The sequence below is a fragment of the Chenopodium quinoa genome, unplaced genomic scaffold (genome assembly GCF_001683475.1).
Source record: "Chenopodium quinoa cultivar QQ74 unplaced genomic scaffold, ASM168347v1, whole genome shotgun sequence".
Taxonomy (NCBI): Eukaryota; Viridiplantae; Streptophyta; class Magnoliopsida; order Caryophyllales; family Amaranthaceae; genus Chenopodium; species Chenopodium quinoa.
The window spans coordinates 318,819-332,764 of NW_018744466.1; the positions used below are offsets into that span (position 1 = coordinate 318,819).

Below are 13,946 nucleotides of genomic sequence, written 5' to 3' on the forward strand. Positions count from 1 at the left end.
AGGATTTTCTTGGAATTTTCAGAATTCTTTGTTTTGGAATTAGAATCCATGGAAGCTTAATCTTCCGGGTTCTTGGTTAAAGATTGCAGCTTTTAGCTACGAATTGTGAGATCTTTCTTCTCTTAATATCTATTGAATATATATTGTTCCTTGAATTAATTTCATGATTTACTTTAATCAATTGCTAGGTTAGAATTATTGGATTCGCTTGCATCTAATTAATCTTTCCAAAGTAGCAACTTTAGGTTATTGATGCATGCTTTTGGTTGATAACTTGAAGAGGGAATAATATTATTGAAGAAATTAGACCGCTTGTGTTAATTTATTCAATCCTTGTTGATTTCTCCGTTTATTTTCTTCTTGTGGATAATTTAGAGCGCTTGTCTTGAATTGTGCATTGGAAAGGGTTAGAAAGGAGCGCTTTGCTATTTCTAACTATTTATGAGAATTTAGAATCTAGGAATTCTACAACAAGGTGTTCAATAGAGCTTGATTGAGGAGACTTCTATGATCAATTTGTATATTCATTAGTGGATTTCGCATAACCAATACCGTTCTTCTCATTGATTACCTATTCATTACGTTCGTTGTTCTTACTTAGTTCATTTATCATCATTGCTCGTGAAAACCCCCCTCGTTACTTAGGTTACTACCGTCCTAGAGTATTTCCACTTAGGTTTCCAGTTATTAGTCCCTTTTTCCCTGTGGATTCGAACTCGACTTCCCTAACTACGTTTATTTGCAGTTAGCTTAGTTGTGATATTTTTGGTTGCATACGACTGAGGCACACCAAATTTTGGCGCCGTTGCCGGGGATTTAAGGCGTTACTTTTTAATTGTTTATCTTAGTAGAATTTATTTTAGGACTGTTCTTAGCTATCTTTCTTTGTTTGTTCGCTAGGGTATGATAAGTACCTGTTCTGCTAACAAAGAAGTTTTGCAGTTTGATCCAGAAATTGAAAGGAATATTTCCAGGTTGCGAAAAGAGGCAAGAACAACCCCCAGTGAATCAACATACTCCTTCAATATTCAAGAAGAAGAGGAGATGCTGACAATCGAACTCTAAGGGAACTCACAGCTCCCAACTTGAACCAACAACCGTTGTGCATTGCATACCAGCAGTTGGAGGAAGGTACAAATGTTGAGATCGAATCCGGTCTAATTCATCTATTGTCGGCATTCCATGGCATGAAAGGCGAATATCCGAATAAACATCTGGCAGAATTTCATGTGGTTTGCACTAGCATGAAACCGATTGGGATGACTGATGAACAAATTCAGTTGAGAGCATTTCCTTTTTCTCTCAAAGATGCAGCAAAGGATTGGTTTTACTATCTTCCCCCAGGTAGCATAACAACTTGGGCAGATTTAAAGAAGTGTTTCCATGAGAAGTACTACCCAGCCACTATTTCTGCAAGCCTTAAGAAAGCTATCAGCAATGTGGATCAGAAGGAAGATGAATCCTTGTATGAGTATTGGGAGAGATTTAAGAGATTGTGTGCTAGTTGTCCTTACCATGGGTATTCCGATCAAGACCTCATCCTATACTTCTATGGAGGTCTAACTGATGATGACTTGAGGATGGTGAATGCAGCAAGTGGTGGAGGGCTAGTGAATAAGACTCCAGGAGATGCAACTAGGTTGATTGCAGAGCTAGCAGAAAATTCTAGGCAATTCAGTCAGAGAACTCCCACGCGCCGGGTGAATTTAGCAAATTCGAATACAACTGAGTTAGAGAGTCAAGTAGCTGATTTGACTTCTATGATGCGTGAGTTCATGGTGAACTCAAGGAATCCACAGCAACTGAATGCTTGTGGTTTATGCACCTCCATGGGACATCCCACTGATGCATGTCCTCAATTACAAGAGGAGCAGAATGAGCAGGCCAACGCCTTAGGTTTTCAAGGGCAAGGTCCGCAGAGAAGATATGATCCCTTTTCAAATACCTACAACCCAGGATGGAGAGATCATCCAAATTTGAGATATGGGAATTCCCAAGGAAACCAACAACATCAGCATGCTCAAGGTCAACAACAGTTTCAGCAATATAGGGCACCGTTCCTAACACCTCAAGGCCAAAGCTCTAATTCAGGTAATATGTCAACTAAAGAAATGATTAGATCACTAACTTCTAATGTTTCTACCATGCAGCAGAATATGATGCAGTTTCAACAAGAAACTAGATCAAGTATTCAAAACCTGGAGAATCAAGTCAGTCAAATCTCAAGTGCAGTAAGCCGACTTGAAGCTAAGGACTCTGGAAAGCTTCCATCCCAAACAGAGCTGAACCCTAAGCAACAAGTTAATGCAATAACATTGAGAAGTGGCAAAAAGTTGCAAGAAACTGTAGTTGCACCTAAGAAGGCTAAAGACTTGATTGGAGTTGAGGAAGAGGAAGTAGAACAAGAAACTAAGGCGAATCCGCCAACCTTTACCTCTTATGAGCCTGTGCCACCTTTCCCAGAAGCCTTGCAAGATACTCGAAGGTGTGAGAAAGACAAGGATATTTATGAGACTTTCAGCAAATGTGATGTAAATATGCCCCTCTTGAATGTGATTAAAAGTGTTCCTCGTTTTGCTAAGTTTATGAAGGAACTGTGTACGATCAAGAGAAAGCACAGGTTGGGAGGAAAAGAAAAAGTGAAGGTGAGTGCTCATGTTTCTGCAGTTTTCCAAAAGAAACTCCCAGAAAAATGTGGTGATCCTGGTATGTTTACTATTCCTGTTACAATAGGAGACACCACATTACACCGAGCCATGTTGGACCTAGGTGCATCAATCAATGTCATTCCCTACTCCCTGTTTAAATCTTTAGAACTTGGGCCTTTGCATGAAACTGGGGTAGTAATTCAGTTAGCTGATAGGTCCAATGTATATCCTAAGGGGGTAGTAGAAGATGTACTTGTTAAGGTTGATGGATTGATCTTTCCTGCTGACTTTTACGTCCTTGACATGGAACATGACAAACAAGCAGCCCCCATCCTGTTAGGAAGACCTTTCTTAAAGACTGCTAAGACAAAAATCGATGTGTCTACCGGTTCTTTGACTATGGAGGTTGATGGGAAAGCAATTGTGTATAACATTTATGATACCATAAAGTATCCTGTTGATACTCATTCTTTATATTCTATAAATGTTGTCGATCCAATATTGCATGATGTTTCTAACATTGATCATGGGGATGAGCTCCTCACACCTATTACTAATGTTGTGTCTGGTGATTGCTTGGAATCTTCTATACCTACTAATGTGCAGGTGAAGGTGGCGGAATTGAATGAACAGTCCAAGCTTCCACCTATACCACTAGGGGCAACACCCACCCCGTCATCATTTCCGGGCAAGAAATTATCCCAGGTATACCACAAAGCAAAGAATAAGGTGTGGCATGACAAGATGAGCTCCCGTTGGAAGGGTCCAATTCAAGTTGACAAGGTCTATCCGCATGGAGCGGTAGAAATTCGGAGTTTAGAGACCAACAACATGTTCAAAGTGAATGGAAAAAGGCTCAAACCATACTACGAAGGGTTCAAGGTCGAGAATTTGGAGAACATCAATCTCTACGAGCCATCAATTGATTAACGAAGTTTCATGAGTTGTGTCGAGCCAACGACGTAAAATAAAGGCGCTAATCGGGAGGCAACCCGAAAACTCTTCCCCGTTTTCATTTATTTTAGTTTTTATTGTTTTTGTTTTGATGTACCAAGTGCTTTTGGTGGATTTATGTAGGAGGATGCTTTGGGAGTACGTATTGTGAGCAAAAACAGAGCAAAACAGGTAAAAACAGGCTTTGGGAGGTAGCCCCTGCAGGAGCCGCTGGTAGCGGGCTGGCAGCTGCTCTGTAGCCGCTACCAGCGGCTCTCCAAGCAGCCAAAAAATCCCAAAGTTCTGCCCCAGCCGCTGGCAGCGGGTCTGGTGCCGCTGCCAGCGGGTGTCCTTCAGAAAAAAAAAAGAAAAAAAAAAGAAAAAAAAAATAAAATTTTTGCAGCAGCCGCTGCCAGCGGGTCTTCCAGGAACATTCACCCTAAATTCCTTCTTAAGCCGCTGGCAGCGGGCCCCAAGCCGCTACCAGCGGCATTCCCTGCATACCTGAATTTTTGCCCTTTTAAACCCCTTTTTCTTCAATCCTACAATCCAATTCATTCTAGTCTTTATCCAAAACCCCAATTAATCACTTCCCTCTATCCCTTAGCAAGTATTCTTTATCCAAAACAACCCATTTGCCCCATTTTCAATCCAAAATTCAGAAATTTAAAAACCCCTCGTCTAACCTCTTTTCCCTCAATTTCAAGTCCAATTAAACCTTAACATTGTTTCAATTTCTAAATTCTAAACTTGAAATTTGAGGAATTGTGTGAACCTTGGTGTTTGGAGGTTTGGTGGGTTGCTCATTGTATTTTGAAAGAGGAGGTGAGATTTGTGCAATTCGTTCTTGTGCAATGGGAAGACATAACAAGTGAAGGCAACCTCTTCACCTACAAGGGTTGCAAGGGGGTAGACAACAAGGGGATACTTCAAGGGAGGGTGTATCACCCTCTTTTCCCCAAGCAAATGACTTCATGGGCATTCGTCTAACTACGAAAGAAAAGACTACATGGGTTCAACTTCAACAGCCCAAAAGAATGGTGCAATGCACAAAAATCGTCGATTTGGAGGCATTGCAAGTGGTTGGTTTGGAGGAAGTGATGGAGCACGAGCGCACCTACTTATGTGAGGTATAGATGAATTCCTTTCCACTTTGACTAAGGGATGTCAAGAATTTCTTTCAATTTTAACAATAAGAACTATGTCATGCCTTATGCGGTAATTAGAAATGCGTTTGGTTGGAATAATCTTCCCATGGGCAACACTTGGGGTCCCCATAGTTCATTTTTCTTCTCGAGAGTTTTGAAATCCTTGATAATGCCGAATCTTCCAACTTCGGGAATCCTTCCCATTAAGGTGGTACTTATTTCTTCCCTTTCCCTTACTTTTGTTTTTATTGTTGTTGTTCTTGCATTGAGGACAATGTCTCATTCAAGTAGGGGGGGGGGGAAGCAATTCTTGCATATTTTTGAAATTTGTATAGTTATCCTAATTTAATGGTTTTGTATAGCTATTTCAATTATGTTTCAATGAAAAAAAAAAGAAAAAAAAAAACAAAGAAGAAAAATTGAAAAAAAAAGAGAAAAGAAAAAGAAAAAGAAGCCCTCTAAGTCGAAAACCTGAAAAGGCGGCTTAGGCAAAAATGGGGGCCTGGTTAGGTTGAAAACCCGAAAGGGCGACCTAAGCAAAAAAGTGGCTAATGAGCGGGTGAGGTAGTGAGATTTGGAAAAAGATGAGAGGCTAGGATGAAACCCAGAAAGGGCTCCTAGGCAAAATGAGAGAAAAAAGAGAGAAATGTTCATGAATTTGATTCTTCAAGGAAATTTCGCATCTATTTGCCGGAGTCGGTGTCATAAGGGGAGGAGATATAAGGAGGTGTCGGGGTAGGTTTCATCTTGGTGATTTTGGGAGATAGTTGAGATTTTGGGGGAATTTGTTGATCATCTTAGGAATTTGAGAGCATGAGTTGTTTGTTTTCACTCTTGAATGTGGAAGTGTTTTTATGAGATTTTTGGTTAAGTTGAGTTTTTGTTTGCCCAATTTTATCAAAAGTTTCATTTCTTTAGGCAGTTGAGAATATTCATACTCATGGCTATGCGTTTATCGTTCCAAGTTGATTTTGGGGATGAATTGATAAATAAGAAAAAAGGGAGATTCAAAGTGTGAAGTATGGGGGAGTGTGATTGTGATTGGTTGATAAGTACTAGGATGTTTTGTTGAGTTTGAGTGCGTAGAGCTAGTTTGATTCCACCATCTTCTGTTTTGAACCTTAGTGAGGAGGATGTGTTTTATTCTCTAAGTTTACTCGAGGGCGAGTAAGGGTTCAAGCATGGGGGAATTTGATAAGCCTTCTTATCATGGGTTGAGAGAAGCATTTTAGGGTGTGTTTTGATGCTTTATATGTACTTTTGTTAGCATTTTGTGAGTTTTGGGCAGTGATCTCACTTATGTGCAAAAGGCGGGATTTATGAGTATAAGTGAGTGAGTGAGCTCGGGAACCAATGAAGAGTTATGTAAGAAGGATGGACCTTGGCTCGTGATTTGAGAGTTGTGATGGAGCATGGAAGAGCAAGGAAGAAAGCTTGAGGAAAAGGTGAAGCAAAGCAAAAAGAAGAAGCAAGGAAATAAGGCAAAAACAGCAGGAACCGCTGCCAGGGCCGCTGGCAGCTGGCTAGAGCCGCTGGCAGCTGGCCAGAGCCGCTGGCAGCGGGTATACCAGAGTGAGGGGCTGCCAGAGCAGCTGCCAGCGGGTCCAGAGCAGCTGGCAGCGGCTCTGGCAGAAATTCGGGCTGTTTTGGTTAATTTTCAGCAATTTGGCTTTGTTTTGGCTCGTGTTTTGGATATTATTTTATTATTATTATTTTGTTATGTTATTAAAATATAGAAACATATAAATAGCTTAGCTTTAACTAAGTTTTAAGTTAGAAAAGGAGAATTAAGTTTTGAGAAAAAAAAGCTTTCTAGGGTTTTCTTGGAATTTTCAGAATTCTTTGTTTTGGAATTAGAATCCATGGAAGCTTAATCTTCCGGATTCTTGGTTAAAGATTGAAGCTTTTAGCTACGAATTGTGAGATCTTTCTTCTCTTAATATCTATTGAATATATATTGTTCCTTGAATTAATTTCATGATTTGCTTTAATCAATTGCTAGGTTAGAATTATTGGATTCGCTTGCATCTAATTAATCTTTCCAAAGTAGCAACTTTAGGTTATTGATGCATGCTTTTGGTTGATAACTTGAAGAGGGAATAATATTATTGAAGAAATTAGACCGCTTGTGTTAATTTATTCAATCCTTGTTGATTTCTCCGTTTATTTTCTTCTTGTGGATAATTTAGAGCGCTTGTCTTGAATTGTGCATTGGAAAGGGTTAGAAAGGAGCGCTTTGCTATTTCTAACTATTTATGAGAATTTAGAATCTAGGAATTCTACAACAAGGTGTTCAATAGAGCTTGATTGAGGAGACTTCTATGATCAATTTGTATATTCATTAGTGGATTTCGCATAACCAATACCGTTCTTCTCATTGATTACCTATTCATTACGTTCGTTGTTCTTACTTAGTTCATTTATCATCATTGCTCGTGAAAACCCCCCTCGTTACTTAGGTTACTACCGTCCTAGAGTATTTCCACTTAGGTTTCCAGTTATTAGTCCCTTTTTCCCTGTGGATTCAAACTCGACTTCCCTAACTACGTTTATTTGCAGTTAGCTTAGTTGTGATATTTTTGGTTGCATACGACTGAGGCACACCAGGCGTCCAAAGGAAAAGAAACAAGAAAAAAAGAGTCGCCAAAAAGTTTTAGGAACTTGTATACCGTTCACAAGGTGAAGGTTACACCCCTTAACAATCCAGGAGATCGTTAACTCCAATAGATCTAGAACCATAACTAGTGTTCGGGGATAAGGGTACGAATCCAATCTAAAAGAGAGAGGAGTCGCCCTATAAAATAGGCCTCTACTTTATTCTACTCGTATTCACATGCGCTTTCGGACTAACATGCAATCAATAGGTTTATCCTAAACTTGTTTAATCTATGTTGGTTGAATATTAATGCACAAATAAAACTATTATTGGCGATCACTTGAATTATAATCATATAAGGCTTAAAAAAGATTATTAATTATCTTATTAAGCGTGATTACAAGTACAAATTCCCTTTAAACATGCATAAAAGGCGTGATCAAGCAATAACAATAATAACAATCATCAAGAACTATAATAACAATTATAATCATAATTAAAATAATCATGTTAAAGCATAATACTACTAGCGAGATCCTAGACATGATACTAACAAGATTAATAACAAACCCAAGCATGTCACTAAACATCAAAGATCAAAGCTTTAGCGCTAACATGATAGTAACATGATATTAGGAAAGAAAATAGAAAGCATCTTAGAAATCATAATTGATATTAAAAACTTAATTAACCCTAAAAGTGATACGAGGAAGGAATAAAACATCATAACATGATACTAGGAATTTAAATAACAATCTAAACATGATTTTGTATCAAAAGATCAATAAAACAATTAAAGTACTTACTTCGATGTCTCGTACCCGTTTCTAATAACAAAATACACACGTTAGTAACTTCAAGGAAAACAATAAAATTAAAGATTAAATTAAATAATTGAAATAGTGAGTTAAAAAGATTAGTCAGGATTTGGGACCAAACCCTCAGAAGGTATCAACCTTTCGCGTCTAGGGCGAAGGCAACTTTGAACTTGGCTAGGAGTGTCTAGATCTTGTGAACACAGAATTATGTTTGTAAAAGAGTTGGTTTATAAAGAGAGAGAGAGAGAGAATCAAGAAATTCTTCATGAGAGTTGATGATGAAAACAGAGGTCCAAAGACCCTATTTATAAGAAAATAGTCTTGAAAGCGATAGAAAAGAGTTAGAATTCGTATCGAAATAAAACTCATCCTGTCCTCAACGACAGAGATGGTCGCAAGGTGACGAGGTGCATTGCCAGGCATTGCACTGCAGCACCTGGAGACGAATTTGTTGTCAGGCAGTGCTAAGATAGTTTTTCTGCAGATTTTGTTTTTATCATATTTTATGATCCAAAAGTCCAAATAAGTCATATAATATGTCGTTGGAAAGATCTTGAAGTCTACTTTCCAACCCAATTGCAATCAGATTAAATATTTTTAAGATAAAAAGATATGGCCTAAATAGGGGAAGGATGTCACTTTTTGATAGAGTTTCGTATTCCTTTCATATCTTTTTCGTTACATTTGGGAATTAATATTATAATATATAAATGGAAAGATGATTTCAAGATCTATCCAACCATATAAAATGAAGATAAAGATTATGAGGCACAAAAATAATATCTGAATATATTTCATTTTGTACAAAACAAGGATTCTCAAAATGAGTAGTTTTATTCAATATCATACTCTTTGAAACATAATTATCAATCCTAACTCCATGAGGATTTAAGAGAACCATCTAGACTATTCAAGAAATCTATAATCAATACTAATATATTTAGGAATGATAATTAATAATAGGTTCTCCTCTAGGTCATTGGGTCGTATGTAAGAACCAAACCGGGCCCAGTTTAGTATTTTAGCCATAATTTCCTCATAATTCATCGGAATTGGGCTTATAATATATCTTTGGAAAGATCTTTTCAAGCCCTATCCAACTACGCCATTATTGGACCCTTTTCATGGACCAAAATAAACTTAATTGGCTATTTTCATAAAGTAGAGCAGGTTTTTCGGGAACAGAAAGAAAGATTTTTAATAAAAACTAACCGCAACACTAGACTTTTCACACTTTTACTTCATTCGGTTATGATTCGACGCGAAAGGTATTCATCACTGTGTTTTGTTTTGGGGAGACACAAATGGGTGTCTACACTCACCATCCGACTCCTAGTTCTAGATTCAGCCGTCCCCGGTGACGGCTTATCTCTAACCTAGGCCGTGTCGGGTGCGCTTGGGAAACAATTTTTGAAAAAGAAAAATGTAATAATAAAGAAAAGAAAAGATCAGGTGATTACCTTAAAAAAAGGTACTAGAGGTGCTTGGCCTTGGAATCTACTGAAATAGGAGGAAGATTGGCCGAGTGTCGGATGCCGAAGAAGTCAAGTCTTTGAAAGTCAAAGATTCAAGATTCTCCCAAAGATTGACGTAAGTGTACATGAATCTAAGGAGAAGTCAAACCTCTATTTATAGAGAAGGTGAAAACCTAGGGTAAAACCCTATATTCTCCCCAAAAGTTTATAGTAATAATTCGGCCAATTAGAGGACGACACCTGTCACAGGCGTCATGTGGAAGGCCACGTTACCCCTATGAAAGCCAAATGATTTGGGGTATTTTATACCCCAAAGTGGACCAATTATAGAATGACATGTGTCGCTCTCAAAGGTGTCCAAATGGACACCCCAGATGGACAACAAGTGTCACTTGGATATGCCCCTTTGGGAAAGGCGACCTTCAAGGCCCAAATCCCAAGGGGCGCCGCAAAAAGGCGCTGCCCTAATCCCTAGGTCATCAAACCGTCGGGTAGGGCACATTTTCCTAGGACCATAAAAAGGGATATTCCCCCAATAATTAGAGAACCTTTAAACTCTTACATCTTAATCATTAGGATATTTATTACTCTCTAAAACTGAGAGCACCTAACTTACTGTCCCCACATTTTACTCCGATTTCGTACAAACTAAATCTTTAGAGGTGGACCTCTGACCATTTGACGCTCCATTAGTTTTGTAGGTACATGTGTCCTTGTCGAATCCAGTCTTCGAGTTGTAATTCTCCCCAGGACACAAAAACACCCGAAATAGTAATAATGAGAATTTAAGCTAAGACCTTGATAAACATCCAAGAGTTGTGAAATCTTTTTACAACACACTCTGAAATAAAACCTTATGAAGTCTTTTTGAAGGGCCTATCAATCTATATGAGATATATTTTGATAATGGATGAAATTACCTATCTTCTAACCATTGTTCAAGGGACATACTTTTAAGATCAGCTACAAAACAAAACAAACTGTAAATATCATATTAAAATGTAATGAAGACTTTATATATGATATGGATAAGAAGAGTTCTTATAAGGTCTTTCTACAAAGCAAGAGATAAAAGTTGTATTAAATTGTGTAATGCACGATTGTAGGCGTCGTTCGAAGTGCGCTTACGTAAAAAGCATGTTGTGAATATGCTTGGCACTCATAGGGAGTGGGAATTGACATATACGGTAAGGGACACGATTAGGGACAAGGAAAGTAGGGAGCCGCCAACAAGTTTTTAAGGAACTTGTAAACCGTTCACGGATCATAAAAGCCAACCACTAATAAGGGACAATGATAGGCAACAACGATTGACCCGTGAAGGTTACACCCCATTCATAATCCATGAGATTACTAACTTTATATGGTTCGGAACCACGAAAGGAGGATCGGGGATGATGGTACGAAGTTAGTCATGGAGTCACATTCGCCGTATTGGCCTCTACTCGATTCTTATAGTGAAAAATGATTCTGAGGTCTCAAAGGCATACAAACCAAAATATTCAATTTGCTCCAAACTATTATTAAGCTAAAATGGTTAAATATTAATGCAACATATAATTCTAAAATATTTGTGATCACTTGATTAAACAACAAGATTAAAAAGGAACATAAACCGGTTGTCCAAATTATCTTATTAGGCGTGATTTTCAATTACATATTCCCTTTAAACATGCAATATGGTGATCAATAAAAAATATAATAGAATAAACATTAATATTGGAAGCAATTTAGCCATAATTCCAACAATATAAAATCGTTAGAAAAATAATAGAAATAAGAGGAACATAATTCTTACTTTGATTCTGTTTGTTTGCAACTACAAAATAATAAACGAGTTAGTAACTTCAATGAAACAATAATTAAACAACAATTAAATTAAATTAAATAAAGTAGAGTTAATTTGGGGCCAAACCCTCAAACAGTTCTACCTTTCACGCCTAGCTTAAGGACAGAATCACGGGTAAAGTATGGAATCCTTTGAGCACTTGAAGAAGGAATTTTGAAATAAGAAGGGTAGGCTAGTGTTTAGGCTAAAGCATAGAAGAGAGAAAAATAAACTAGAGAATTAATTGGTGCCCTGTACATCAGAAATGAGGGCGGTATTTATAGGAAAAATGTGTTGAGGGAGCACACGGAACCCTAAAATAATAAAAACCCTAAAAAAGTATCCCGGGACACGGCAAACTATACCGTGACACTGGAAGTCCCACCGTCAGACGAGAAACATTCCCGTGACACGGTGGGTTTTTAGCGTGACACGGGAAATTTTCAATGAACGGGGAAGAAAACGCGTTAAGGGTTTACGCGTAAAAGACACAGAATTTCCCGTGTCACGAAATATTTCCTGTGTCACGGGAAATCCCACCGTCAGACGGGACTAATTCCCATGACTCGGTGGGTACCTGTCGTGGCGCGTGAATTCCCAGCCTACTTTTCCGTCTAAATACATTTTTAACCCTAATTTCATTCGGCATTTTAAGTGCCGATTGATAATTTCGGGCCTTTTTGACTTATTATTATTTGGGCTAAAATAAGAAAATAATTAAATAAAAATAAATAAAAAGTTTGGGCCAAAAATAAATAACAAAACAATAAAATAAAAAAGGTTTGGGCTAAAATTAAATAATAAGTTTGGGCTGAAATTAAAACTATGCTTTTACCAAACATCAAGACTAATCCATGAACTTTTCAAAAATACGAATTTAATCAAATACGATTTTTAAGCACTCTCGGGATTAAATACTGGACCCGACCAATAGTGGCGGTGAAAGGTTGTTCATCATCGGGTTTGGTTTTGGGGAGACATTTTTAGGTGTCTACAGAAGCCCCCACTTTGACTGAGTTTGTAGAAACGTCAGTTTCGAAAACGATAGTCAAAGTAGTCGATAGGGACGGAGAATGATTAAAGATGTTATGCGATCCTAAATCACTCTGTATACGCCGATACCTGCAGAAAAATGTTAGTTCTACAGATAAATAAGTAAAGGGATAGAATGCTTATCTAACACTAGTGTATCGGTGGCAAATGAGCTTGGTAGCTTCCTATGCTTGAAGGAATCCACCGGATGACGTTTATTGAAACGCTTTCCATGCCTGAGGAAAGCCGACAGATGAGTTTGGTAGCCTTCTAAGCCTGAAGAAACCTACCGGATGACACTTTCCATGCTTGAGGAAAGCCGACAGATGAATTTGGTGTCATTCAATGCTTGAAGAATTCCACCGATAATGCCTTCCATCCTTAAGGAAAGCCGACAAAGGAATTTGGCGGTTTTCTATACTTGAAGAAAAATCCAACGATAACGCTTTCCATGCTTGAGGAAAGCCGACTTGGCGATTTTCTATACTTGAAGAAAAATCCACCGATAATTCTTTCCAAGCTTGAGGAAAGCCGACTTCGCGGTTTTCTATACTTGAAGAAAAATCAACCGATAACTCTTTCCAAGCCTGAGGAAAGCCGACTTGACTGTTTTCTATACTTGAAGAAAAATCCACCGATAACGCTTTCCAAGCCTGAGGAAAGCCGACTTGGAGATTTTCTATACTTGAAGAAAAATCCACCGATGACGCTTTCCAAGCCTGAGGAAAGCCGACTTGGCAGTTTTCTATACTTGAAGAAAAATCCACTGATAACGCTTTCCAAGCCTGAGGAAAGCCGACGACTACTGTAATTGCTGAAATTTGCAAGTGTATAATGGTTCGATTATCCCCGAACATGGGCTGTAGATGATCCGCTTGTCCCCGGACGTGGGCTGTGGTAGTTCGCTTGTCCCCGAACGTGGACTGTAGATGGTCCGCTTGTCCTCGGACGTGGGTTGTAGATGGTCCGCTTGTCCCCGGACGTGGGCTGTAAATGGTCCGCTTGTCCCCGGACGTAGGCTGTAGATGGTCCGCTTGTCCCCGGACGTGGGTTGTGGATGGTCCGCTTGTCCCCGGACGTGGGCTGTAAATGGTCCGCTTGTCCTCGGACGTGGGCTGTAGATGAGACCTGCAAAAATAAATTTGCCAATGGACTCGTATGTAAAGCGGTTGACTTGACCACTGACTTGACCAAGTTTGACTTGATGTAACATGACATGTGTATGATTTGTGAGTGTGTGTGTGTATGTGTATATGTGTGTGTGCAGACACAAGAAAACAAAGATGCAAAAGCAAAAAATTTCCGTCAATTTTTGTCATGAGTGGAGGGTACCGACTTTCTCCAGAAAAAGAAAAATGTGAAAACTGAACTTTTATTTTCGAACTTCCCTCGATGAGAAAATTTGGAATTTTTTTTTTTAAACTTCCCCAAAAGAAAAGATGCAAAAAAAGGAAAGAAGTTTTGAACT

The 13,946-nt window shown here is 38.6% G+C and overlaps 1 protein-coding gene across 1 annotated transcript; it reads left to right on the forward strand.

The window, feature by feature from the left end:
- Positions 1-1,580: 1,580 nt before the first annotated feature.
- Positions 1,581-3,578, forward strand: LOC110697528. The gene is made up of 2 exons (XM_021874895.1): positions 1,581-2,598; positions 2,668-3,578. Exons 1-2 carry the CDS (start codon positions 1,581-1,583, stop codon positions 3,576-3,578), a joined length of 1,929 nt encoding a protein of 642 aa, XP_021730587.1.
- Positions 3,579-13,946: the final 10,368 nt, after the last annotated feature.